Source organism: Coccomyxa subellipsoidea, assembly GCF_000258705.1.
Source record: "Coccomyxa subellipsoidea C-169, whole genome shotgun sequence".
In the NCBI taxonomy this organism is placed as follows: Eukaryota; Viridiplantae; Chlorophyta; class Trebouxiophyceae; family Coccomyxaceae; genus Coccomyxa; species Coccomyxa subellipsoidea.
In genome coordinates this window covers 901,027-928,016 of record NW_005178040.1, presented here as the reverse complement: position 1 = coordinate 928,016, position 26,990 = coordinate 901,027, and the positions used below count along the sequence as shown (strand labels likewise).

General features: G+C 52.0%; 5 protein-coding genes across 5 annotated transcripts; 1 reads left to right on the top strand and 4 right to left on the bottom strand.

Annotated features, from left to right (window-relative positions):
- Positions 1-475: 475 nt before the first annotated feature.
- On the bottom strand, positions 476-3,348 carry COCSUDRAFT_64842 (hypothetical protein; the record flags this gene model as incomplete). The annotated part of the gene is made up of 7 exons (XM_005650290.1): positions 476-1,257; positions 1,437-1,642; positions 1,788-1,964; positions 2,251-2,489; positions 2,587-2,777; positions 2,896-3,016; positions 3,150-3,348. 7 exons carry the CDS (start codon positions 3,346-3,348, stop codon positions 663-665), a joined length of 1,728 nt encoding a protein of 575 aa, XP_005650347.1. The 3' UTR covers positions 476-662.
- An 824-nt stretch (positions 3,349-4,172) lies between these two features.
- COCSUDRAFT_27436 (small rab-related GTPase) lies at positions 4,173-6,364 on the top strand. Its single transcript, XM_005650289.1, has 5 exons — positions 4,173-4,421; positions 4,792-4,859; positions 4,978-5,028; positions 5,190-5,364; positions 5,614-6,364. Exons 1-5 carry the CDS (start codon positions 4,308-4,310, stop codon positions 5,803-5,805), a joined length of 600 nt encoding a protein of 199 aa, XP_005650346.1. The 5' UTR covers positions 4,173-4,307; the 3' UTR covers positions 5,806-6,364.
- A 641-nt stretch (positions 6,365-7,005) lies between these two features.
- COCSUDRAFT_60813 (hypothetical protein) lies at positions 7,006-12,254 on the bottom strand (the record flags this gene model as incomplete). The annotated part of the gene is made up of 9 exons (XM_005650288.1): positions 7,006-7,195; positions 7,366-7,444; positions 7,758-7,934; positions 8,523-8,754; positions 8,931-9,086; positions 9,242-9,423; positions 9,597-9,756; positions 11,485-11,664; positions 12,198-12,254. 9 exons carry the CDS (start codon positions 12,252-12,254, stop codon positions 7,006-7,008), a joined length of 1,413 nt encoding a protein of 470 aa, XP_005650345.1.
- Positions 12,255-13,528: 1,274 nt separating this feature from the next.
- On the bottom strand, positions 13,529-18,328 carry COCSUDRAFT_12966 (SDA1-domain-containing protein; the record flags this gene model as incomplete). The annotated part of the gene is made up of 12 exons (XM_005650287.1): positions 13,529-13,808; positions 14,162-14,346; positions 14,912-15,109; positions 15,296-15,493; positions 15,705-15,872; positions 16,098-16,295; positions 16,821-16,955; positions 17,147-17,286; positions 17,477-17,653; positions 17,750-17,984; positions 18,072-18,164; positions 18,257-18,328. The coding sequence occupies 12 exons, from the start codon at positions 18,326-18,328 to the stop codon at positions 13,529-13,531; spliced, it is 2,079 nt and encodes a 692-aa protein (XP_005650344.1).
- A 3,027-nt stretch (positions 18,329-21,355) lies between these two features.
- Positions 21,356-24,326, bottom strand: COCSUDRAFT_40065 (sterol delta-7 reductase DWF5; the record flags this gene model as incomplete). Its single annotated transcript, XM_005650286.1, has 7 exons — positions 21,356-21,591; positions 21,798-21,912; positions 22,096-22,315; positions 22,624-22,883; positions 23,211-23,369; positions 23,497-23,719; positions 24,088-24,326. 7 exons carry the CDS (start codon positions 24,324-24,326, stop codon positions 21,356-21,358), a joined length of 1,452 nt encoding a protein of 483 aa, XP_005650343.1.
- Positions 24,327-26,990: the final 2,664 nt, after the last annotated feature.

The following is a 26,990-nucleotide window of genomic DNA, read 5'->3' as shown; positions in this document are numbered from 1 at the left end:
ATGACTGGCAGTTTCCATTGAGCATGACATGGCCCAGCTGCTACCTGAACGTTGGCACATGTTGAATGAAATATGGTGGATTTCGTTTTGACGAGTCTGTTCAGTCTCTTGACAAACGTCTTGCAGTTGATGCCACCATTGTGACTTCATGTGTGCAATTGTGTGGATGGTTGTGACTGGTTCGTGTTGTAACATATTCATGATCCAAAGGAAGAAATCTGCATGTCCGCACAAGCATTATACCGTGCCTACTATCAGCTGTGTAAAGTATCCAGTCAAAATTGCATTCTGCCATGTTTTGGTTTATTGAAGTCTGCAAGGCAACTCAGGATAGCTGTGCAGACACCATGCATTTCAGATGGCAATTGACAATCATAGAAATGATATGTGTGCATGCATTTTCCCTTGTCTTTTGTAACCTGCAACATCACAATATGTCCCTGAACAAAGCTGGGCAATTGCTGTGTTGTTGCTTGAAATCTTCACTTGCAAGCCTGACCTTTCATTATTTTCTGCTGCTCGGTCTGACTTAATTGTTTGCATCATTCCTGATCAAAGCTGAAAGTCAGATTTCTAATCAGTTTCTGAATGTAAATGACTCCAAAGGGTATCTCAACATGTCCGGCTGTTATTTGACAAGTTTATTGACATCTTCCAGGCTATCACTCTCTCCTCCTCTTTGTTGTCATAGCTTCCTCTGTTTGTAACCCATCTACATCGCTTCCGTTGTAAGTGGGCCCCTGAGGTGCATCCCGCCCTCTATCTGCTGTTGCACACAGCGCGGCAATGCGAGCCTGCAACTCTCCTGTCGTCAAACCCAGCACACGCCTGTTCTCCGCGCTGCTGTTCTGACCTTCAGCACTTTCTGATCGCGCGAAAACCCCTTCATCCGCACCTTCATCTCCCTCGATCTCCCCCAGATCTGCACCCCTCCTCCTGAGCCTAAGAACCTCCTGCCCGGGCCACAGCAGCCCGCCTGTCTCGGGAGGGTTGCCCAGATTATCACCCCTGTATGACCCTCCACCGCTGCCAAATCCCTCATGCACCACCAGCCCCAGCAAAGCCTCAGGGCCTCTGCTGCGCGCACCGACACCGCCGCGCTGCTCAGACTCATATGCCGCCCTGATCTCCTCAGCAAACTCTGCGTCCTCATCCTCATTGGACACAGGGTGCTCCAATGCTGGCCTGAGTTTAACATCCAGGGGACTCTTCCGTCCCTGGTTGGGTCCCACCACCCGGGTGCTCGCTCTGCGGCCCCTGTGAAAGGCAAAGAGAATTTAGAGAGGCGATGCCAAAAGATCAAGCAGGGCAGTCAGCATATTATTTGGTTGGGGAAAGGTTGAAAGCATAGGTTTGCCATCCATGCATGGACTTGTACTCCTCACATGCTGAGAAGGGTGTAAATCAGGTAACAATGAAGGGTCAGGAATTCTCACTTCATGCGGGAGTATTGCCAGTAGATCACAAATGCCATTACAATTGCATAGAGAGGCCGCCTGAAGCTGTCTGTCTGCAGGTCAACCGGCTCTCTGAAGGGCAGCTTGGACTTGTAGATGCCAACCAGGCCATTGCCCAGCGCAGCCATGACCAAATTGTACCTCGAACTGGCCAGGATTGGCGTGAACCCCCGCTCAGGCAGATCCTGCATGGGACAGATCAAGTTGTCAGACTGAAACACCGCTGCCTGCAACACTCCTTGTACATGAGCGCAGAGCATACGAACAGGTGCAAGTCCACGCGTGTGACAGTATAGAGATGAAGTGCAGCAGACAATATCAGTTATTTACCTGTCTACCACCCTCCTGCGCAAGAACCTCCAGGGGCTGCGATATGATTGCATGCAAGCCGGTGCTGTTGGCCTTGAAGACTTGGATGACATCTCGTGAGGCCAGCAGGACATAGCCCCTGATGGACTCCATCTGTGCTACCTGTGGGGACCCCTGCACGTGTGTCCTGTGCCAGACCTGCAGGCATGAATATGTTGCTCGCTCTGCTTGGTGCAGGAGCAATGATTTTGTGACACATCAGATTTTAAGGAGCACAACCAAAGCTCAGCACCCATTTGGAATCTCACCTTGCACTTTGGCAGCTGACTCGACTGCGATACAAAAATGACGATAAGATGCCCTTCAGCTGTGAGAGCATACACCTGTAAGACACAAAGCGCTAAGATTAGGAAGGAGCTTGCTGATGGCTTCAAGGTAAAGTAGCAAAAGCCGGGGCCATGATGAGAGCGTGAGAGCCGCTCACCCTGTCATACTGTGGTGCTCCTTGATCATTGACTGCCCAAGCAGCGCTGACGATGGTCGAATCATCCATTCCTTGGCAGGCTGCCTTTACGAGGCCAACCAGTTCTGGGGTGGCTGAGGGCTGATCCTTTGGGAATAAAGCTGCAGCAACTCCCCAAGAAGTGATGAGAAGAGCCCCCTTTGGGGTCACTTTCACCAGCATGATCTTACCCTCGGCTTTTAAGCGCAACCGCAGGGTCCCTGCAACCAAGCTGCATGCTTATGACATCCATCCACAATACAAACAATTGAAAACAATTTCAAATTCCTGGCTTGACAGGTCTACTGTGAGACTCACCGTCGCTGCGCCACAAATCCACATGGCCAGAGCCTCTGGCAACCACAAGCTGGTGTGGCACCCTGGGAGGTGCCAGAAAGACCAGGTGCGTTACCGTGCTGTCACTGGCGTCACTCCCTTCAGCACCTGACAGCTGGCGCTCAATCGTGACACTGTGGATCGTCCCCCTCTCAGCAGCGTTCCTGTGCGCCCTGAAATGCAGCCTCGCCATCTGCTGCTGTCCCCAGGGCAATCATTTTATGCTGTGCAGTGCTTCAGCCAGAAGGGTGTAAAACATGTCGTGAAGTCAAAGATCTTGATAGGAAGCACCTTGAAAGTGAGTAGCGTATCCTGAGTATGGACACGCTCCCATCAGCTAGCCCCACTGCCACGAAAGACTCATTGCGCGAGACCCGGTGGCTTGCAAGGGCAGAAATTCGTAGCCCGAGGCCTGCATACAGCAACGCTTTCTCAGCGCCCCGTAAATTGCGAGTACTGCAAAGCGTGCTCTGCCAATTGCTAAGATGGGGCTATACATTCTTGGCACATCTCAATCGGGTTGGTGTGATGATGGGGGCATCAACCTGTGTCATGGGCGGCAATGACTTGGCCCGCAGGGCTGAGGAACTGCAGGACACCCTTTGCAGTCCCAGCCGCTGCAAAAAGGGCCAGCCCATCCATCTTGGAAGGATGCATGGCATGCAGCGCTGTCACCTCCGCTCCGGTCTGCAGTGCAGCCAACTGCTCAAAGCCGCTTGCCCATGCAGCCTCTCCTGATGTCATGCTCCCTTTCCCCACTCCCCTGGCTGATTTTGTCGCCTCCTTATTGCTGCAAAATCCTGCGGTAAAGGTGCACATCATGCAGTCGATTCAGTGGCGGCTGGAGGTGTATGCTTATCCTTGAGGAGCAGGCTGCTGGAAATTAGTGCCGTAAGGGTGTGCTGAGCTGACCTTCAGGCGGTACAGTGGCACTGCCACCCTCAACAATGCCATTGGTCTGCTGGCCATCCTGCTTGAGGCCTCTCTGGAGGGCTGTGAGGTCTCTCAGCAGCTGTGCATGCTGCTGAGAAGCTAAATACAGGGCGTCTTGAATATCCCGTGCCGCAGAGATCAGGGTCGACAGCTGCTCTGCAGCATCCCCTATTCCAGCAGTATGCTGGCCAATAGACAGACCCTGATCGCTCTCGTATGCTGCTTTATTTTTTGAGTCCCTGATTTGGGGTTCAGGTGGGCCGGTGTTATGGTCTTCAAGTTGAGCTTGAATACCACAATTGTGAATGATCAACAATGCGAACGAAGCAATTGAAGCACGTCTGAATATCATTCTGCTCTAAGATGTTGGCAACAAATACTTCTTGCAAAGGGAAGCATCGTCTAGCTCACTGATCTGACTCTCAAAGCAACCTCAAATTGATCTAGCACACACAGATACAGCATCAGCGATGTAGGAGATGATTTTAACGATCCAGCATCGCCGATGCTGGATGGCAGTTCGTGCAATCAATGAGGGACAGAGTATTTTCCTTGGACTGATGGTAGCTCCGCCCGGAGCGTATCGCCCAACTACGTTTCTCAAGAAGCTCCCTGCAATAGCACACTTTCCTTCTTCTCAGCACCCTCATTTGCGGTGTGTCTCAAGCACACAGTCTGTTAAGGTGCTGAAAGACCCAGATCTGTTACGGAGCAGGGCGAAGTGCTGTTTGGACACAAGGGAGGGGAGGCACTTTGGCGAGAGGTGCACCATGGCTGACGTGGGCTCAATTCAGCAGGCTAAGCTCGTGTTGCTAGGGGATATGGGAGCTGGAAAATCATCTTTGGTTCTCAGATTCGTCAAGGGCCAGTTCTTCGATTACCAGGTGCTCAATATAAAAGTGGCTCCAATTTCGAGGGATGCCACTTTGCCATATTTGGCCCTCCAGGGAGCCAAATTTTCATGAGATCGTGAGTAGCATTGAATGATACCAGTGTACGAGAGTGAGCTTACGACAGCTGGGTTTGTTGATTTTAGTATTTCGTTCAACTTGCTCTCCTGGGTTTTCTCGCCTGTTCTTTTGTGCCTTGATCTGCGCGTCTCTTGTCTGAGACCCTCTGTGATGCCTCGTGTACCGCTTGATAGTGATGTTGCAGAGCGTAACTGATGGCTTAAGGGGCGTCCTCTGAGGATGCGAGTGGGCTTCTGGGCAGGTGCCATAGCAACTGTTCTTACTCATGTGATGCATCCTGCAGGAATCAACAATCGGAGCAGCCTTTTTGACAAAAACAATCCCGGAAAAGGGTGTCAAATTCGAGATTTGGTGAGTCCAACATTTCTTAGCCAGACTGATGCTGTCAGTGTCGTCCTGGGAAACCAACCTTGGTCCTTAGTCTGCTTCTCCGACCTCATGTTCACATTATTGCTTCTGGTAATCACAGGGACACAGCAGGCCAAGAAAGATATCACAGCTTGGCGCCTATGTACTACAGGTACCTAGTTCAAGTTCTCCTCTTCTGCTCAAGTTATGCAACCAATTGGTGCCACACATCTATGATGCAAAGTGTCTGCCTCTCTGGAAGTTTGTTTTGGTAAGGCAGCAAGATTAGAGGACCTTGGATGAGCTGCTGAATGACAGACTTTGGAATCGCAGGGGGGCTGCAGCAGCAGTGGTGGTCTTTGACATCACCAATGCAGAGAGCTTTGCCAAGGCCAAGAACTGGGTGAAGGAGCTGCAGCGGCAGGGCAACCCCAACATGATCATGGCCTTGGCCGGCAACAAAGCCGACCTCGCAGCGCAGCGCGCTGTCACCTCTGAGGATGCAAAGGTGTGTCTCTTCATCATGCTGCTGCTGTCAGATCTTTGCATCATGCTGATGACAGTTGGCCATCATCCTTACTCTACCTGCACACATCACTGTCACAAGGGTCAGGTTCAGGGCAGGAGTTGGACTCTGAAAGGTGCGAAAGTGCAGAGCCTGATGCGTGGGACTGATACTACCAAGCCTGAAACATGCATGCATCCCCTGGAGCTGACAGCACTTGAATGCCCCAACGATGCTGTGTGGGTGCTGCAGGCGTATGCGGACGAGAACAGCCTCTTCTTCTGGGAGACAAGCGCGAAGACGAACGTCAACGTGGCAGAGGTGTTCCATGACATTGCCGAGCGGCTGCCGCGCGCGTCGGCAGCGCCGCAGCCGCCAGTGGGAGGCATCACTCTTACTGAGACCGTCCCCGAGCGCGCCAAGAAGTCAGCCTGCTGCTCCTGAGCTTCATCTCCACAGTCTGCTGTGTCAAACCTAACAGTATGTCAGTTGTGAATCACCCTTTAGAATGGGATCACACCGTGCTTGCATCTCATGCGTGCGAGCAGAATCCACAGATGTCTCTCATTTGGATGGTTTCAGGACAATCCCTCATCCCACGCCAGAAGCTGCAGGATGTCACGGGTTTGGTTGCGTGAACACGTTTGCAATTGGTTGGATTGCAGAGCCAGGTCTTCCTGCTTGGCTGCACTGCTCAAGATCTGTGGGGGTCGTTGCCTTGATGCTGCTCCGCATCTGAAGTGTCGGTCAGATGGGGCTGGAAAGGACAAGAGTGTTGCCACGTCTGCTATTGCTGCTTCATAGCCGCTTAGATTTCTTTGAGAAGTTTCTTGGTAGTTTGCATGAAACCTCCCATAATATATATGTACATGTAGAAAAGGTGAGCCTGAAATTAGTTAGGGCCTGATTGTGTGGACGAATTGTGTGCGCTTCACACATCACAGCCCCTGTACTGTATATGCTGCCGAGTGTATTGTATGTCCGAGTAATTTTCAGAATGGTCTGCCGCGGCTAATAGATATTGCAGACTTGCAGTGCATAGATGCATGCCCAACAAGCATGTGCATTGGAAACCCCAATTGCTTGCATCTGTGTTTCATGCTCCCGTTCCTCCGCACTCGCATATTATGGTAAAATCTCTGTCATTGGTCATTGTCACTCGCCCAAACTGGATTTTTTTACTATGGGCTCTTACTAAAATTCAGCCAGTAGCGCCATTGATGATTATCATCTACTACCAAGAAGAGGCTTTGCATGCCATGCAAGCCAAGCCTGCTTCTCTGTTCATTTGAAATGGAGCCTGAATGAGGGCTGTGCAGACCTTGCCTGAGCTTTCCAACTCACAAGTGGAGCTGGAACTGTATTTCCCCTGGTGCTACAAATGTGTTACACAACCTACAAGTCAACAGAGCTCAACACTATGGGGGACAAGTGAAGTGGTCTGTGGACTGAACCCTCTATAACTAGGCAAAGATGTATCAAAACCTGGACCACTCACTTCACATGACAGAGCCCACACCCCATGTTCCTTCTATTCCGCACTCCAGTTTCCCTCAACGCTTGAAGTTCCTTTGTTCTGTTTTGACCTTAGGTCTCTGCAAGACATGCGAGGTTCTGCTGCATGCAGAAAGTGCCCCCACGGCCTTATCCCCGGAGGTATCGCAGCCTCCAAGCAAGCCAGAAACCCGTGCAGCAGAGGCCGGCCCCTGCTGCTGCCCCAGTCAGAAGCAGCTCCCAATCTGCCATGCCGCAAGTTCCCATTGGCCGCCTGTGCTGCCCTCTCTGCTCCACAGCTGCCAGTAGACTGTTTATATCTCCCTCCACCTTCTGCAGCCTGCACATGCAAAATACACCACAGTCAGGACAACCCATAATATGTCACTTGCACGCCATAGGAAGGATGACACGAGCTTCTGTGAGAGGCAGACAAGGTAGCTGAATGCACTTCAGAAAGCCGTGGGCATGAACACGTAAAACGGGGCCAAGAGAGTAGTAGGGGCGCACTGCTGCTCCAGGGCGATCAGTGTATCGTGGAGTGTTCTGGGATGCCGAAGCAGCACATCCGGCTCTTCAGGGGCGACACCTGTACAGGCAACAAACATGCCTCAGCATTTTGAGCCCATTTTGCTATGCATTTGCTAACCAAAGTGTGTGTAGAATGATATTGTGACTGCTTTCTAAGCAGGAGCATTCAAGAAAGAAGCCAAGATGAAAGCTAAAATAGACTGTCTTGTCAGTGCACAGTCTAGAAGAATGTATGAAATGGCAGCTGATGAAAAGGAGCTGCTCAGATGGTCTGCAGTCCTTCGGTTGCGGTAATCTGCCGCAACAGTACTTGTAAGAAGCCAGAACAGGCGCAGTATATTTTCAATCTCCAGAACGCACCCCTCGGGCACGGCGGGGCTTTTGCGCAGTGTTGCCGCCCTCAGTCTGGGGGTTTTTGCCGTGGAAGAAGAGCTCATCCAGGCTCTCAAAGCGGCGGTGCGACGTCTGAACTCCGGCGTGCACCATCATGCTGACGGCGTTGCCTCCTCCCAGCTTGGAGGGAGACGCATCGGGGCTCTGCCACCGGCCTGAATCGGCACCGACAGCTACAGAACATCACTGGGGCCCTTGTGCGGTGCGCAGTCTCTGAGCAGAACCCTCAGAACAGCTTGGGCTGATCGGTCTTATGGTCACGTTGCAGGGATTGCTGGGGAGATGATGCATGGATGGGACCGCAGTCCTGGTCTGGCGGGGGAAGAATTATGTACAGGCCTATAGGTGAGGTATTAGCTAAGAGGTGCACAGAAGAATAGGAGGCAGGACGGGAGAGGCAGTTGGGCCGTGGTGTTGGGAGCAAGTGCTGCATGTGGGACCGGCAGCTCGACCATACAGGGAGGCCAGGGGAAGTGTGTCAAAGGTGGCCGGGGGAAAACGGGCGCTTATGGGTCTAGGGAACCCTTACGGTATTTCTCTAAGGTTTATATTATATGGCCTGCCCACATCACCATCTAAATCTGGCAACAGAATGCGCCGGACGAGAATGTCTGGGAATGGGTCTAATCTGGGGATCCTGCGGTACCACGAGGGGAACGGGCCAGGGAGGAGGGAGGCTTGGAAGGGGGCACATTACATTCCTGCAGTGAGTACTTGAGCTCGAGGGAAGGTAAGGAGCGCACTGGAGCGCGGGGTGGCACCGTCCTCGAGGTCCTCGCTGGCATCGTAGTAGATCGATTTGCAGGAGGCGATCGAGAGGGAACGTGCGGTGATGCCGCCCCCGACGGAAGCTTCCCCGGAGCCGCCGCGCGCTGACATGGCGGGGTCCGTGCTGCGTGAGCTGAGTGTGATATCGCCGCCGGAAGGCAGCCGCCCCAAATTTAAAGGCTTCATGTCCTTCAGCGCCTCTGCCCTCTGTCACAGAACATGCACCAGTCCATTTCATGCTGGTGTGAGAGAAGCAGAATTCCACCTTCAACGTTTCTAAAGAGCCTAGTGCAGTTTTGCGCATTGAAGCATTGCAAATAAGTGAGGACATGTGATACTATTTTGTTTGGGAGATGAAGAAAAATAATGGGCGCAGTGTGTACCATCTGGTCTGCGCCTTCTTTGGCGGCACGTTTGCAGTAGTCCACGAATCTGTCGGCCACCGTGCGGCACTCCCGGAGCATGATCTTCTCAACGATGCTGCGGATGGCCCACAGCCACTTGAACTGCTCGGCTGAGCACTTCAGCTTGGTGCAGACCTGCACCACCAGCTTGCACGTCTCACCCTGGCAGCTGGGCCACCTACATACTAACCAAGCAGACTGCAAGGCCTACTTATGGCTTGCTGCGTTCCTGTGGCAGTGCACGCATGCATACAGTGGCACTTGCAAGGCTTCATGAGGCAGTGAATCACCTTGCAGGAGTCTCCGTCCTCTCCTACGGCAGTCACATGGAAGCGCACATCCCCGATGGGCACATCCCCCATGCCCGGCACAAACAGGCTGGGGTGGGAAGTCATGGTCATGCTCTTCACTGTTCCCTCCTCCCCCTCAATCTCCAGGTGCTGCTGCTCCACCACCTTGACCACCTCGTACCCTGTACGCAAACGACAGGAAAGATTAAAGCAATTCATATGCCTGTCCAACTCGGATTTGCATAAAAGTAGGCGGATGCTGCGTTTATCTCTGTAGCAAAAAAAAAATCACTAATTTTGCTGGTATCGAGTGGTGCAGCTAGCACTAGCACTGGGTGATTAAAATACGGCGCACCGATGGTCTTCTTGACCCAGCCTGGGGCCTGATAGGGTGCTAGAAAGGCAATGCGTCGGTTGGGGCCATCCCATGCCGACACACGGATGTTGTCATTGTTGTACGTTTCTCTGTGGCAATTGACGATTGTGTCTGCTCGCTTGAACAGCTCACAAAAGTCCTGTGATGCAGTCACCCCATCCATGTCATGCTTGGCCTATGTCTGTGAACCTGCCTATAAAGACACAGGACTGGGCAACCTGAAACCGCTGTCCGTTTCTGCTATTCGTCCCAACAATGTAAAATCTGCTAAAACGACGAGCACAAGGAATCCTGGCTAAAAAAAAGGCGCCTTCATACGGGTAGTGATACTTGGCTTGTATGCATTTGAAACAAGGGTGTCACACTGCAAGTTGCCCAAGTACCCAGCTTCGCACTGGCAGGACATTATCGATAGGCTTCTTCGTCAAGAATTGCTAGGAAATAAAAAGAAACCAGCTAATTGCCAATTGGTTCAATTTGGGTAGAACACATCAGTTTGTGGATGGGAACATAGGAGCTATAGCAAAGCTCATAGATGCTCACCGTCACGCTGCAAGGGATATCCATGTCAATAGTGTCTTCCTTCACCATGTTAAACGTTTCTCAGCCAATTTTGTGCTTGAAAGCTGGTGCCGCAGGTGTGTCAACCCCTTGGAGACCCCAAGATGGCCTCGGAAGCTCTTGCGCGTCACTAACTTCCCGCCTAGCTCCACGAAAGCAGCATCCAAGGATCTCAGGTATTGCCGACACACTCCCGATGGGCCAACGGGACACCGGTACTGCTTTCAGGTTACAACGACAGTACTAGCAGATCTTAAGGGGCACCGAAAGCGTCCAATTCAAAAGCCGGAAAAAATACACTCGGTTTGGGACTGGTGTTTACAATACACAGTGTTTCGGTGAATTCGGAATGAAAGGAAGTACTTAATATTCAAGGAAGGGGATGCTGTCGGTGACTGGATTGAGTTGGGGACCCCCCTCTCAACCCCCCGATTGCAGTCACGGAGAAGCCAGAGCCGGTGGCCCAACCTGCCTCAGGAGGAATCCCCAGCATTTTTAACATCATGTGCTGTTTCCTGGTGCCCTGCTCTCCTCTAATTATGACAAAACACTGAAGCATGCATGCATGGCGTTGGCATGCGCTTTTGTGCCTCTCAAACTTTGAGAAGCAAGAAACTTGAATTCGAATTTGCTCAACAGAGGCTCTTTTATGCCGTAGTGGAGCACCCGGCGAGTGCTCTAGTCAGTGTCTGTCAGCTTGGTCATTTGAATAGGCATAGAATGCAGGCACTCATTGCATAAGGCCAGCAATAATATGGCGTGGCGAATTACTCTCTAAGACTCTTGAAGGGAAGGCCTTGCCATGCACACTCAGTGACAGGCTGTCAAATGGTAGACACTGTCAGTTTGCCAAATGCGCATAGACCAGTCTTCCGTTCCTGACACTAATCACACAGACATGCATGATACAAAAGGAGCAGCATGGTCCAACTGCAGTCAGCGCGGCGTGAGTGAGATGCGCCCCCCTTGGCAAAGATTTAAAGAGGGGGCGATTGTTGGAAAATGCACTGGTGAAAGCTGAGGAGCTACTGACATCAATATGTCAACCTCTGCTAGCAATAGTGTCCCAACAAACGCACCCAACCGTACAGCATTTCAAATGCGTTGCTATATTAGCTTTTGAAGGTTCTCCAACAAAATCTGCAGTGCATTTGCAACGAACCTAGACAAGCCAGCACAGCATTTCAAGTTCCTGCAAATATGCAGGCCCAACATATGTTTCATACATTGGATAGGGCGCCAGCCCCATTTCAATGCCAGGAAAAGGCTGGACAATTTGAGAAATCTCATCAATTTGGCAGCTGACCTTTGCGTCCCTCCATTTCAGCGGAATAGACCGCATGGCATTGTTTGGCACCAAATGTTTGTTGGCCAGCCGTTTGTTGGTCATGGGTGAAGTATTGTGGCCACGGCGCAGCCACTCCTCAATGGCTGCCCTCGAGTAGGTGAAGCCATCCGCAGCCACAACAGGATCCTTAAGCAGGTCCTACACAGGAACAGCAACTCAGTGATAGCCAACTCCACGAGTAACAAACCTACAGCACTGGCTTGCTGTGCGAGAGTAACAGGGTTGGTGTCCCCGGGGGGACAGGTGCACCTGCAACTGCAACTGTGAATTTCAGTCTATGATATCGTCCAGCTCCTCCCAAGCAGGCCAGGTAGATCACAGGTCTCTTTATTGTCTGCTTTCGAAATTGCCATCAGCTTGATATGAGATCAGCACCTCAAGTTGTAAGGTTTTCTTGCAACGAGGATAAATATTGCTCGAGCCATCTCAGGCCAAATCTTCCTGCAGACACACCGGATGTTGGGAGCTGATGTGCATAATTTACCAACTTGAAAGAGCGCTTAAATATGCATAACAGAAGAGGGAGGAGCACAGATGGTGTAATGTGTTGGAGACTGCTTACCCAGACATTTCAAGCGCCTCTGTCGCTTCTTTTCCTGGATGGTGAGCATGATGCAGCAACTGTAGCGGTTCAGTTAACGGTATCGGATGTAGCCTTTACAGAAGCTCACAACATCTTTTGGCAGCGTTGGCTCACAGCGGTCGAGCGCATCCTTAAGGCCACGCATGGTGCCTTCAAGAACTTTTTCACTGTTCACTGCAACGCAGGCATGATCTTATAACACCATAATGACTTGATCTCCTTTGGTTGCTGGCAAAAAGTCTGGGGGGAAGGACTCACCAAGTCCTTTAGGCTTTTGCAAACATTGGATACCACCTCTCTGATGAGAAACGGCACACTTCTTTTCTGAGAAATGGTGAAAGCTTGCGCAGATCATCCTCCAGGTTCAGGTGGCCTTTGCGGTAGTGCGTGCTTCTTGTTGGCCAGTCTAATCTTCGCCTGCGGTGCGTAATCGTCTGGCTTGAACATGATGGGGCTCATACCTCAGGAAACCTCAGAGGATCAGACCTCGTCGACTGCTTGATCACCTCCTGCCACTGTCAAATATTCCGGGTTTGGAGGCAGCACACGATAAGGGTTGTACTGGCAAGGCCCTCCCTTTACGTGCCACATGACTCTCGTTGGACTGAAAAAGAAGACGCAAACAAACGAACGAAACCCGATCAGAAGAAGACGTCCCGCTCCCCTTCAAGTACAATGCATATTCATCAGAGAGAGTGTGCAGAGCCGTAGTGAGGTAGCCATAAGGTACTTATTTCAGATGGATTCCCTGCGTGATTAGATTCGAATAGAACAATGAAATCTCGCCATGGATATCATTGCTGCAGAAGAATCAAACAATTTGTTAGTCATCACGTGAGTAAAGCGATGATGAAGACAAAGAGAGCATTAGAGTTGCGGCTATTGCATATATACTATGGTGCATGGTACAGTATGCACATGCACCATCAGTGAGCAATGCAGAGGGGTGAGCACCAGGAACACCTCAGCCTAGTAACCTGCAGGTACTGCAGCTGACAAGTACTACCGGCTCCCCAAAGTGGAGACCTGGCAGCCAGCACCTATGGGCGACAAGGCTGGGTTGTGGTACAGCTGAGAAACAGCTGAGGTGTGAAATATTTCGAAAAGTGTTATCAATCATTGCATGTTACCCCTACATTACACTCCTGCAATCCGCCGACCAGAGCTAGGCCTATTGATTGAAATCAACCATGCTCTCTCGTACAAATCACCTCTTAATTACATTTCATAAATTGAGCAAGTTGCTCAACTCGGTAGAAGGCAATCAACACATCACTAGCATGCCCAAGAATACTGTCCTGGCCACAATCACCATTGTGGCCAGCAAGGCAGTTGCACATGATCATGACCACAGACCAGTCATGCATTCCTAATACTGTTACAGAGACATGCGTTGTTGGAAGGTCCGATATGGTACAATCAACGGCGCGCGCGCGATGCGCGTCCCTTGAACCCCTTCTTGCCGCCCCCATTGCGACCGCCCTCCAGCCGCCGCTTCATGACCTGCGCGCGCGCCGAGTCCGGCAGAGACTTCTTTTTCAGCTTTTGCTTGTTGCTCGACCCACCGGTCTTCTGCTTTCGCCGGCTGGCCGACGCGCCAAACTCGCGGCCCTCCCGGCCCTCCAGCACGCTCGCCATGCGCTCCGCCTTGTCCTTGCGCGACTTCTGCTTGCTCGTCAGCGCGTTCGGGTCCACCCTCCTCTCCCCGATGGTCGCTCGCGCATCCTGTGGGACACCCGGCACCCACGGCATTCATACCATTGCCTGCCTGCCGCTAAAATGGTACGGAGTGGAGCAGTGTACCCTTAAGGGATATTGGTCCGTCAAAAGGGGATTGTGGCACAGCATTGAGAGTGACAGGTGAGTGCCGCAGCGCACCAGCACCCAATCTTGTGCGCCAGGGTTGATCTTGCATGGGTTACACCAAAGCTCGCATGCAAGGGAACATGTGCGAGGAGCCTTGACACCCTGCGATTGATTCCTTCTACACATGGCAGGCAACCAGAGCAAATTGTATGCAGAGCAGGCTCTAGCCCATGCGAGGCACAGGACAGGTGCCTTGCCTGCTCTGCCATGGCTTCGTCTGCCTCGTCCTCGGCCTCTGCGAGGAGGCGTTCCCGCTTGGAGGCGCTCTTGAGGCCGTGCTTGCGCATGACGCCCTCCACCATCTTCCTGTGGCGCAACTCCCGGATGCGCTCAAAGTCCTCCTCCGTCAGAATCCTGCCGTACTCTAGAGGCTCCTGCGCACAGCACGTCCGGATGTTTGGTTTCTCTCCAAATATCTTGGTTGCAAACAAGAGACTATTAGCGACAAGGTTTGGTGCAGAGGGTGTGAAAGCAGGTCAGCAAAGGTGGAGAAGGAGCAATGCTTTTGTCGTTGAAACAACCCTGACACGCAAATGTTGATCAGCTGAACAGAGGGCTGAGCATGGAAACAGTTGTTCTGATCCGGCAACTGCTCACCGCTGGCGGTGCTGTGCCGCCCGCGTCGGACACTCCTGCAGTCGGGTCCGTCCCGCCGCCGTCCTCTGCAAGTTTCAAGCGCTTCTTTCGCGCGTCCTCCAGCTGCTTCTTCAGGCTCTGCATGCTTTCAGGGTCCGCAGCCTGCTTCCTCTTCCTGTCCTGCCTCTTGAAGGCCGTTGCACCCTCTCCTCCCCTGCCAGAAGGGCCGGCCTCACCCCCTCGGCTGCCCACAACCTCAGCATCTTCATCATCACCTGAGCTGCCCAGCTCCAGGCTGCCCTCCTCAGCATCTTCCTCTTCCCCTTCAAGCTCGAACTCCACATCGCTGCCGCTGGCAACGTCACCCTCTTCCGCCCCCTCATCATCCAGATCCAACTCACTGCCACCCTCTTCTGCACCTTCCTCGTCAGACGCCGCTGCTGCTGCTGCTGCTCCATCGTCCAAAGCCTCAGCAGCATCCTCATCTTCAAATCCAAGGTCCTCTTTCTCACTGCCTGACTCCTCACCCTCACTTCTTTCTTCCTCCTCATCACCTCTCTCCTCCGCATCCTACACAGAAGGTAAAAAACTATACTTATGTAACAGCAAGAGGAGGTCGAGGGAACGTTTGATCAGCAGGAGATCCAGATTTCTCTCAATGGAAGCAAGAGAGGCCACAGAGAAAATCAGGATAGAGAAGCCTGAAAATTTCTCTCAAGGTTCAATGAAAGAGCAATGCCGGACCTGCAGCAGCTGGGCGCCCTCCACGCGCGACTGCACTCGGGAGGCGCCATAGGACAGCGGGGCGGCCTCCAGGTCGGCGCCGCGACCGCGGTCCTTCTTCTCGAGCATGGATGGGTTGAGCTCCCGGAACAGGCCGATCAGGCCGCGCGCCGCAGCCGCCACCTCCTTGTTGCGGAACTTCTTGTACAGCACAAGGTCCTGCACAGAACACCACCCACAGTCCGCAATCAGGCCCACTTCCCTTTCAGTGGACTTTGTCTCCATGCTGCCACAGGCCTGGCAAGCAAGCGGAATGGCCTGTGTTGCTCTCAGGATTTGTTGCACAGGCGTCCTGGACAGGCAAGATCCTTGCATGTGAGGCAAGGCATGAAGCTTTGACAACGCAATGCAAGGGGGAAAGGGGGCATACCTGCAGGAGGTCGGGGGTCATGACGAGGGGCGTGCGGGTGCACAGCTCGCGCACGGTCTTGAGGCCGAGCGTCATGACCTCGGGCCGCGCGCGGTCGTGCACAAAGGAGTCTACCAGCTGACGCAGCACCGGCGCCAACACGTCCGGTGGCACCAAGTCGTGGCATGCCTGCAGCGTGTGACAAACATATCAGGTACAACTTCCTGGAAGTTTCTAGAAAATTTTTTGTAGAAAACTATTGTACAAATCACAATGAAGCCACTCCAAAGGCTCCGGCGCAATCTAGGTGGGTGGGGAAGGCTCTGCTACACCAAGGTTCTCTAACGCTGTGGACAGCACAGAGGGAACAGTTCCTTACTGGGGTTGATTTGATAGCCAAGAGACGTGACTGACCTGGACGAGGGTGGCCAGGAGCTGGGGAACATCGCGCTGGTGGGGCTGCAGGTAGCGCTGCATGAAGGGGTAGAAGTTGAGAAGCAGCAGCTGGTGCACGCCGATGACCCGAGACACCAGGGCCATGATCGCCATGCGCGTCTCAAACTTCTCTCCGGAGCCCTTCTGCAGCCGTGCAAAGAGCTTCTCCGCGAATGTCTGCACGCAGCCGCACACACAGAGGAACATTCATTTAGCGCACACCTCTCTGATGATTGAGGGAGATCATAGGGACCACACAGTAAACGTGGTAGCTATGAAATGTGACTAATGTATTCTTGACATTAGAAGGCAGTTTACATGCAAAGCATCTGTGCCAGTCAGTCATCATAAGAGCTAATAATCAGTCCCCACTCTTTGGAGAGGTCATGAGGAAGGCAGCTAAATTGTCATCATCCTGGCAGATGCTCCTTTGCAGTTTCCTACTTTGCTAATCCGGGTAAATGCGTGTACACCATGACTTAGATATCACCAAAAACACTCCTGCAATCTATTTCATTGTCAGTCTCAGAATGGCCGGTCAGAAATCTCGTGTGGAATGTCACAGCACCAAGGCGCTCCAGGTACGAATACATTAATCATCATTCCGGCCATTCAGTACACCTAAGCCCTCCACAATCACACCTGCATCCCACTCTGCAACTATTGACTTCTACAGGATGACCGATGGGAAAAATAAATCACCTGAGGGTCATGCAGCAGCTGGATAGCTGCAAAGCCCTGGGTGGAATCCACCTTCTCTCTGCGCTCCTGCTTCTTCACTGTTGCCATGACCCGCTTCAGCCTGGCCATCTTCTTCTTCTTGCTGGATGGAGTCCCCTGCCGCGCATGCATGCACACATCAGCACCAAAACTTTCGTGGGCGCTTACCATGCAGATAAAGTGGCCTTCCAGAGGCACAACAATCAGCAATGCCTTTTTCTGAAAATCAAGACCAGTTTTGAAGACGAGGAAAAGACAGCATGTGAGTGACATGAGCAGCGGATCACCTTTTTGGATGCGTTGTAAACTTCTGCTTTGGAGGGGTTGACAGCCTTGACGCCCTCAGCGTCAATGTCGTCTTCCCCATCCTCTGAAACCTCGTCCTGCCCCAGGAAGAACTTCACTGCCGCCAGCAAGATCCTGGGGCTCTCATGCAGCGCCGCGCTCGCTGTGAACAGAACAGACAACTCAGCAACCTACACAATAGCAGTATTCAAATTGCATGACAATTGCAGGTTTATTGACTTTGTCTCTGTCCTGCAAACTGGATTGCGCAGCATAAAACAATTCCCTCGCATTTCACCACAGCAAGAACAGCAGGGCTGCAAGCAATATCAGGCGGTGGACAGTGGGCGCACCTATGACATTGGCGGTGCGAGCATCGCGCCAGACTTGGCGCCTCCACAGCTCTGTGAGCACAGCCAACGCCGGTTTGGCAGCAGCTTCGCCCTCATTGGCAAGGCAGCTGTAGAGGAAGTTCTGCAGGGACCTGTTGAGCCGCTCGTTCCGCTGCTTCTGATTCGCGCTCTTTATGTCTGCAGAGCATGAACACATACCATCAAGCATCTCCAAGAAGTAATACTTCTCGGCTGCATGAGCTCATTTTGGTCCTGGGGTGATGCGGGTCGCACCTGCAATGATGTGGCGAAAGAGCATCTGGCGCAAGTCCTTGTCCTGGCATCTGAAAAGACGGAAGAAGAGAGGGTGCAGGTCGGTGGCGGTCAGCTGCCCTTTGTTCCTGAGCAGGATGAGGGCCTTCACCAAGCCCCTGCGCAGTGCTGGGTCCAGCACTGCATAGTGGGTCTCAAGGAGCTGTATGATCTCGGCAGTGAAGCCCTGTGTATCCTTGGGATAGCATTGGCTGACCTGCATCCAAACGCAGCATCGTTAATCGCAGAGACTTCAAAAGCTATCCTCGAAAAGCGCAACATCAGAAACCAATTCCATACATACCTGTGCAACGAAGTGCACCAGATCTGCGAACTCCCGAGACTCTTTGCTGGGCTTGAGATTGAAAATGTCCAGGGAAGCTTTGTAGTGGCGGAACTGTGCGATCACAGCACTTCAGTCACCTCACAACATCAGGGGAAAAACTCGCCGCCTCTGACTAGAAAAATTAACGATAACACATTTCGCACCTGCAATTTGAATTCATCAGCATAGCCATCCGGATCGCGCTTAATATTCGCCTGCAAACATAGCAACAACATCAAGCTCGAAGCCAATTTTGAAGCAAGCCGTCAGTGGCTAGATGTGCAGATAAAGCGAAGACTGGGAAGATCAGACGCCGTTGACACATTCCTTGTATAGCTTCAAACACAATCGTAATGTCTGTTAGTGTAATCATATCCTAAAGTACTTTCTGCGGACCTGCAAAGCAAGCAGATCTGCCCCACTTCTGGCTTCGGCGGCCATTTGCTATGTTCCTGCCTAAGTGCAAGCCTATGTTCGTATAGACACAATCCGAGAACCAAACATCTCTGACGGACTTGAGCAAGGCGCAAGAATAGCTCAGCTGCCAGACGCATTTGCATGTTCTTGCCAAGTTGGGCCTCGCCTGAATAGGCAGCTGCAGCATAGCCTCTGTCCCAACGCTTGTCCAATGCGAGGCTGCCAAAACTCGCCTTCAGGGACGAGCAATTAAGCTAATGCTCGAATGATTACTAGCGATGTAAATGGTGGAAAGTGCGCTGATTTTGATCGACACAAGAGAGTGATAATTCTTTACTAGGCATTTCTCACAAAGTGATCGTTGGATTCCAGACCCTTCTATAGTGCAATCGAGGCGCATAGGAATGATCATGTTCGGCAAATGTGATATATGGAGATCCCGAAGCTCAGCCTGTTGACATGGAATATCTGGTAAGCAATTTCCTTCATGCAGGGACGATGGTTCATCCTCTGGACAAGGTTGACCAGTTACTTGTGCATTTATTTGTGCATTATGTTAAATTCTATCGATTAAGATAATAATAATAGATTTTTTATCATTGCTGGAATTGTGGCGTTAGATCATGAGAGCTTTGGCATTTCCAGGCATACTGGAGCCTGTGAGGCGCATAGGATAGATGCAATCTCCAAGATCATTGCGCAGCTCGGCTGCCCAGATGTAATTTGCCTGCAGGTAGCTTACCTTTTGGTCCATTCCTGGCGTCACAACTGAAACTCCTGTCGTGCATGCATATGCCAACCCTGCAACACTCTCCCACTGCTGCTCTAGGAAGTCACTCATGTGACACTGGAGCAGCTCTCAGAGACAGCATGGTGGAACAGCTACCACAAAAGCAGGGATGTCAAAGGCGCCCAAAAGCGCCAGGAATGGTACTTCACAGTTCTGCTCCTGAAAACATCCACATTCGTCCTGGAGAGCCGTTTTCTGGAGAAGCTATATCCAAACACAACCATGGGTGCGCATGTGCCTAAGTCCAGTGCTCAGCACTGTTACACAAATGTCGTGGGACTGCTAGATCATTTACAAAGTGTCTGCATTGTGGGGAGAACATCATCTTGCTGGTGCAGGTAGATATTTGCTAGCAGCTCAGGCAAAGGCGTATGGGACCAGCTTTTGCTTTGCATGCTGTCATCTTGAGAGCCCCGGTGGCGACAGGGATACCAAGATGGTCCTTGGCCGCACACGTGTTGAGCAGGCCAGTCAGGTGACTTCCTGCTTTCATTTGTGCAACTCTTTGCAGTAATCTGCTTCAAATTGCACAGATTGTTGCTGCTCATTCGTCAGATTTGTTGAGTGGGTTCATTGGTTGCAGGGTCTCAAGTTTCTGGAGAGTCACTGCTCGGGTGAGATCTTGGTAGCTGGAGACATGAATTGGATTGAGGATGACCAGCCTCCCTGGAAATTGCCTGACAGCTGGTGAGCGCTGTTGTCCTTCCCTTGGATGATGTGATCAAGTGGCTGGATCGCTAAAACGTTGAATTGGACGGGGGATATGCTCAGTGGCTTGCTCAAAGGGTGATGGATGCCTTTTTGCGCAGGTGTGATCCATGGGAGGTGCTGTGGCCTGAGGACCCAGGCTACACATATGACTGTCACAGGAACCAGATGCTGCCCTGGAACGGCTACCGATCCAGGCTTGACAGGCATGCCCCTTGCAATTTTCCGCACGCAGTTGTGGTTCCAATTGCTGTCTACTTTGCTGTTGACATCAAGACTGGAGTGCTGGAAAGGAATGCCGTAAATGTGCACTAGATTCAGCAATGTCTTGGTGGTGCAGGATTTGGTGTAGGCTACGGGAGTGGAAACCGATGCACATTGAGCTTGTGGGGTTATCTAAGCTCAAGAACGTCCGAGCACTGGACAACAAGAGAGTCGTTCTTCCATCTGACCATTTTGGCATCTATGTTGTGTTTGTGAAGCGAGCAAGCCCTGGACGGCGAAAGGCGGGAAGTCTGATGTCTCCTTGAGCCTGTTTCCAGTGCTGTCACATCTCGAGCTCATTGCTATCTCAATTTGCAAGGGGCACGCCTCAACTGTATTGTGCCTTTCTTTTCTTTAGCTGTGGCATGGGATAGGTATCAAGGCAGGGAAAGTACAATCAATTGTGTGCCCTCATGCCTAGCTGTACGATATCCATGTGAGCATTTGAGCAAACTTTGCTCAGGAAAGGATTCCTCTGATCTGTGCCCCCTTCCGAGGTAAATCTGTCTGTGTGTCTTACTACCATGTTTTGCAGCACCAATTGAGAATCTCAGCTCACAATTGACCCACATCAGGTCTTATCCAGTAACAAGCAACATAATTGGGAAGACTTATATGTCCACAGCCTGTGAGAGCAAGAGAAACAGTCTGAGATTTGTTATCTCATGTGCATACGTTTGACAACTGACTTTACCAAGATCTCTGGTGTTCCAGCGTTCCAGACAAACAGTCACACATGCTTCGCAATACCGGTACCTCTCCTCTCACGCTCTTAGCCTCTCATGCTGCTGATGTCAACACAGCGCTGTCCTCAAGAATACCCTCTGGGATGTCAACAAGTCACAACGTGGCAGAACGAGCATGACAAGCATTCAGAAAAGCTCTCAGAAGTACTGCCACCCAACAGTGGTGCGTATAAACATGTTCAGTTACTTATTGCTCTGGACAACAGCACTCTCTCAAACAATGCACTACCTCTCAAGGGTCCTTGCGATCTCGAGAGTCTCTTGTTTCTAGATCTCCGCTCTATGATAGGCTCAGAGATCACTGGTGCACTGGATGCACACAGACTAGCCCAAACCCATCAGAAGATGTAGGGGATCATCTTGTAGGGGACAGCCTTGGTGTACTGCTGCCAGTAGGCGCCATACTTGGAGGAGCACCGGACATCATCCCTGAAGGCCCTGTCTGTGAGCAGCAGCGTCAGAAAGAAGACATAGAAGTAGGGCAGCGCATGGGAGATCCCAGCTGGCAGCGTCCAGAAGAATGCTGCCAAGATCTCTGGAAGATAGTGGAAGTGTCTCGCCAGGCCCCACCATCCTGCACACAGCCACTCACCATCAGTGGCTGACATCCGATAAAATTAAGGACAGTGTCATGTCCATCTCTAGAAAGTGCATGCCATGTGAGCAAGACTGCCTCAGGCGGAGAGCTGCCCAACCCCAGATAGGCCAAAGGTGCAAGGGTATTCTCACTAGGCAATACAAGTTCTGCAAGAGGAAATTGAAACAGGTGTGAAAGGGTACCTGATGCCAGCAGCAGGGAGGTCTTCTGCTTGCCGTCGCCTGTGATGTACTTGGCAGAAATGATCTGAGGAGGCTTGCCCCACACCAGCGCCTTCCCGTTGGTCGCCCTGAAAACCTGCATGTTTGCCGAAGGCATATCAGCATACTATCTACGGGGTGTCAACTAATTGGCATACACCACTTGTTACAGGACCTCAGCTCACTAGTTTGCAAATTTTAACTCATTAGCATGCATGTCCAGCAATGTGCACCTGCCCTGCGAGCAGGATTTGTGCAAGATAGACTTTGAGCTACACACCTGCCGTTGTCTGTCAGAGTCATAGTTGATGTAGATGGCTAGGGTGCCAGCCACGGCAATGGCTGTGGCAGCAGGCAGGCTCCACTGAATGGGGTTCTCCACCAGGTAGAGGGCGGGTGAGGTGTAGATGGCTGGCACCCAATTTAGGCAGCCCCAGCACAGGTAGTAGCCTGCCCTGTCGTGCGCAATGTCCATTGTGCCCCAGTAGCCAGTCTCCCACCTGCAAGGCAGCGATGAGCTTTGTTACACCTCTCTGGCTTCGAGGATAGCTACATCCGTGCGTTCGGGCGTACTCTCATGTGCGGCCACATGTCACAAGTACAGGCATGCATATATTTAGTCAAATACATGGCAGAAACTGGGTTGATACATACCAAGGCATCTCATTCTGCCTCCTCGAGCACACCAGTCAATTTACATGCAAAGTATCAGACTCCATTGATGACTCATCTCACCCAGCACAGAAGTTTTGCTTCCAGCATCAGCAGCAACCACGGTGACGTGCTAACACAAGGGGAGGGGCCTCACAGGAAGAACTTGAAGATATAGAGGTGCATGAGCAGGATGGAGACGGCCATGGAGTTGGAGAGGTAGCCATAGAGCTCGTGCTGTTTGACTGCGTAGCACAGCACAAGCACGCCCCAGCCCATCATGCCCATGCGGCAGTTGGTCCAGGTCTTGAGGTCAAAGTGGCGGCCGATGCGCGGATAAAGCTCCATGCCCCAGTAGTAGTCATACATCAGGCTGCCCGTGCTGCCCGAGTCGCTGCTGCTGGGCGCATACTTGCCCTGCGCATTCCATTGTTCAATAACTAAAAATATGCTGTGCACTCATGATTAGCAGGCTGTGCACTACACCCTTGTGTCCCAGCAACAGCAGGAAACAGGGAAACTTTGCAGGATAGTCAGACTGAGACTTTTGCAAGCATAGTGGACGGAACATCTCTTCTTGCATTGAGTAGACAACTGCTCAAATGGATACTCAATCAGATTGGGTTCACGCTAACAACGCAAGAGGCTGCGGCATACGCTTGGCATATGCAAGGGCCTTCAGCCATTCCTGTCAATGCTTGCAGTACTGGAGTTTAAATTCATAGGTAAGAAATAAAGTCTCACCTTGAAGTACAGGAACAGGCAGAAGAGCAGGCTGAACATATTCAGCCCCGACAGGATCTCGCCAAAGAGGTCGTACACCCTGGCAGGACTGAAAAGCTTGAACTGCCACCCCAGGACAAAGAGCGCGAGCGTGGTGAAGTATGCCAACACACCATTCGCCTGCGCAAGCAAGAGCATCAGATTTTGCGAAACTTAGCTGACATAGCTGCATGATCGTGTTGCGCATTTGCTGCGTCAATTTGAAGGCATAGGGTGGTACCATAGTAGGTTGAGCATCAGGGTTTACCTTGTAGACAGGGACGTTGCCCTTGGGTGACACTGGCCCCTTGTGGACTGCACCAGGAAGGGCCAGCTGAAGGAACGCCTGGAGTCCCCCAAAACTAGCAATGATTGCCCAGGCCTCCTGAGATGGCCAGGGCCATGAGGCGCGTACTCCCTGGAAGCCAGCCTTCTGGGCAAACTGCACCAGTTCCACCAGGGATCCGTCCAGGTGTGTAAGAGTGAACCACCTGCAGACAGCAAACTAATTCGTTCAGACAAGTTCAAGGTCAAACACTGGATTCTCCTCCCGTTGCAATCGCTTTCTTACAGTTAATCTGCAAACAGATATTCATCACCTGCCTTTTTGGTGTGTAAAGTCGCACAAAATTTACAGCAGACATATCTAAATATCACATCTTACAAAAGAAATGGTCTTGGTGCCTTGCATGGGTGCATTGCCAGACTTATCGCGTTTTTGGTGGGACAAAAAGGTTGGGTTACAGAATCAGTGATGCCCAACAACTGCTCTGTTTCATTTCAAGCTTTCCACAACTGTGTGCTAAATAATTTAAATATTGTCGGAAGGAATTTTTGATCGGAAGAAAGCGGAGCCCACATGTATATCGCAAAAGCTGGGCATCCGATCATGAGCGCCAGCGTTCCCAGGTATGCCAACACGTGTCCAGCTGTGCCTCCTATTCCCCACGCTCCTATATGCTCGCCCGCCCCAGCAGTCTCCGCCCATGTCTTTTTACCATTCTGCGTTGAAACAGAGGGTTCAGAGTGTGAGAGATCACTGGGAGGTGCTTTGCCTAGGGGCGTCTGGGCCCGTGCAGCGGCCCTCGTGGTCACCATCGCTGCGGGTTCAGCCCCAATTAATGGCAACTTTTGGTCATCGCATGTCTGGAATGGCCAAGCAAAAATGTCCAACAGACGTGCGCTTGCGTGTCACTGGCATGCAATTCAAATTGTACCTTATCCTATTCTGGCAGCTGTCTAGCAGGTGAGTGCAGGGAACTTGCACATTGTTTTTGCCACCATACCTTACACGTCTGATCACCTCCAACCTCCCAGAATGTCCTTTTGAAAGGCTGGCACAAGAGTCAGCCCACGCCCAATAGTTTCAAACCGCATGCGCACGCTCTGTTCAAAGGCCGCTTGGGAACTTCTCTCCTCCCTTTCCCAGGTCTCTATTGCCCTCATCAGCTCCCGTGCAGCGCTTTCAAATCTGCACAGCAGTAAAACACATGCTGTTGGCATGAGACATGCTGGAATACTTGAAGTCCCAAGTTGTTGGCAGGTCAACAAGCCTGTTCCAAACGGCTTGTTTTGAGTGTGCTACTGTTTGTCTACGTAAATCACACCTGAGACCCACAGTTGAGAACAGATCAGTGGGGATGCCAGGCTTCTGCAGCCACTTTGTCCTCAGATCTGCAAGTGTCGCTGGCTCGATATAGCTCCTTTGTAGCAGCTTGGACACCGGCTTTTGTAAGGGGCGCTCTGCATGCTGTAGGGCTGGCAGTGCCGAGGCTTCTCCTCCAAAAATTGTATCAGGGGAGTGCCATACTGTTGGCACATGCATTACTGACTGCTCTGCTGCCTGCCCAGAGACAGGTGTGCGCCTTGCATGCTGATGCGCCTCTGGCAATGCGCGCGACTCAATCAAGGCATCCTTGCCCCCATGCATATCGTCATAATTCGAGCGCGCTTGTGCCGGGGAAGCAGGCATGCTGAGGTGATGTACACCATCTGTGATGCCCTCCACGTTGCTGCCTCTCACATAGCTGTCTGTTGTGGGCTCCGGGCGCCGGCTTTGACCTGTGGAAGCGCTGTTGAGGAGGCCTCCATCTGCCTGTTGCAACGGGTACATGGGCTTGTCCTGAGCGTTGACTTGTGGGCTGAGAAGTGCCTCTATCTCAGCAAGCTCTGCTGAGCCCGGGCCAGCTGAGCCGGCCGCCAGTCTGCTCTGCACCCTGGGGCTGCTTTTTGCGCTAATCACCATCGAGCTTCTCCTTTCCTGTCCCACTGGCGTGCCCGGGGATGGGATCCCTTGCGGGGCAGCTGCCTGGCTGGACAGGCTGGCATTGATCATTGCTACAAGGTCCTGCGCCGCGCCCTGTGCTGCACTGGGTGGCTGAGGGGTGTACATTTGCCGTGAAAACTCTGGGCTGGGTGCACTTCTGGCAGGCGCAGCATCACCGCCAGAGAGCCAGGCTGGCTTGGTGGCTTGCCGCACGATGTCTGCAAAGCGCTGGGTCAAAGCACCGCCCGCCATGCTGCTTCGCACTGAGCCCCGCCTCAACTGATTCTCTAGAATGCTGCCCTGGTCCATGGCTGCACTTGATGAAGAGCCGCTCCTCATTCTGGCATCCATTGGGCGGGAAGCTGATGCCCTCCTGCCTGACGTTGATCCTCTGCTATCCCTGGAATCAGGGCCTGAAGATCCTAGCTCCGGGGAAGCCAGACTTGGTGAAATCCTTGCAGCAGCAGCACCCATCTGATTGTTCTCTGCAGGCTTCATCTCCCCCAGCCATGTGGGCAGCTGCTTCTGAAGCCCCTTCAGCCATGTGGGCAGCTGCTTCTGAAGCCCCTTCCACCGTGAAGGGCTCAGATTGACCGGGGACATGCTGCTGATTGAAGCTTTATTGCTCTGCGGCAAGCTGGATTGAGTCTGCCTGTTTGTGTCCCCTGGGCTCTGGTGGAGCCTGACTGATGGCCTCCTGACAGAGCTGCTCCTTCTTGCCTTGGGTGCAGGTTCCAGACGAGACGATACTGATGGAGAGGAAGTTCCCAGGCTGGAATTGATCTCCGCCAAAAGATCACTGCAAGCAATCAACGAAGAATTCAATAGCACTGCCTGCTAAGAAATCCCTTAAAGCTGCAAAAAACTTCGCAACTGTTATAAGGAACATCTGCATACCTCGCAGCTTGCATTTTGCGGATGTCTCCTTCAAAGCACTGTGAGCTCGTGGTACGCAGCCAGATGTGCCTCTACAACAAGTATCAAACTTTCCCCTGACTTTCAAGATGGCCTCTGCTTGGAACAGTGTCTAAAAATAGCTTAGTAACGTGGACAGTAACGAGGCACTTTGAGCGAAATCCATTGGATCTAGCAAGTGTCTCGAGGGCAGAGATTGTAGTTTACATCCCTAAGAAGCACAGTGATCCGCTCAATGCTGAGAGGTGCCTACCTTGTGCATCGCTGCTTACTGGCAGACCACAGGATCTTCAGTATAGGAGGTGACCCCTTGGTAACAGCCTCTATGGCAAGAAAGCATGGAAGCTACTCTGGATTAAACTTGAAATGATTGATGCTGACAAATTGATGAAAATCTGCTAATTGTGCGCCTGGTGCATTTGGTCCAGTGCATCGGCTGCCACTATGCAGTGGAAGGACGCCTGTGATTTCTGATCAGAGAAGATGTTTAGCGGTATCATTGCAAAGGTTCGATTTGGGGCATGCATGTGTTTCCCTCTCTGAAAGTGTATTCCAGAATGCCCAACAACCTGATGTTGTGC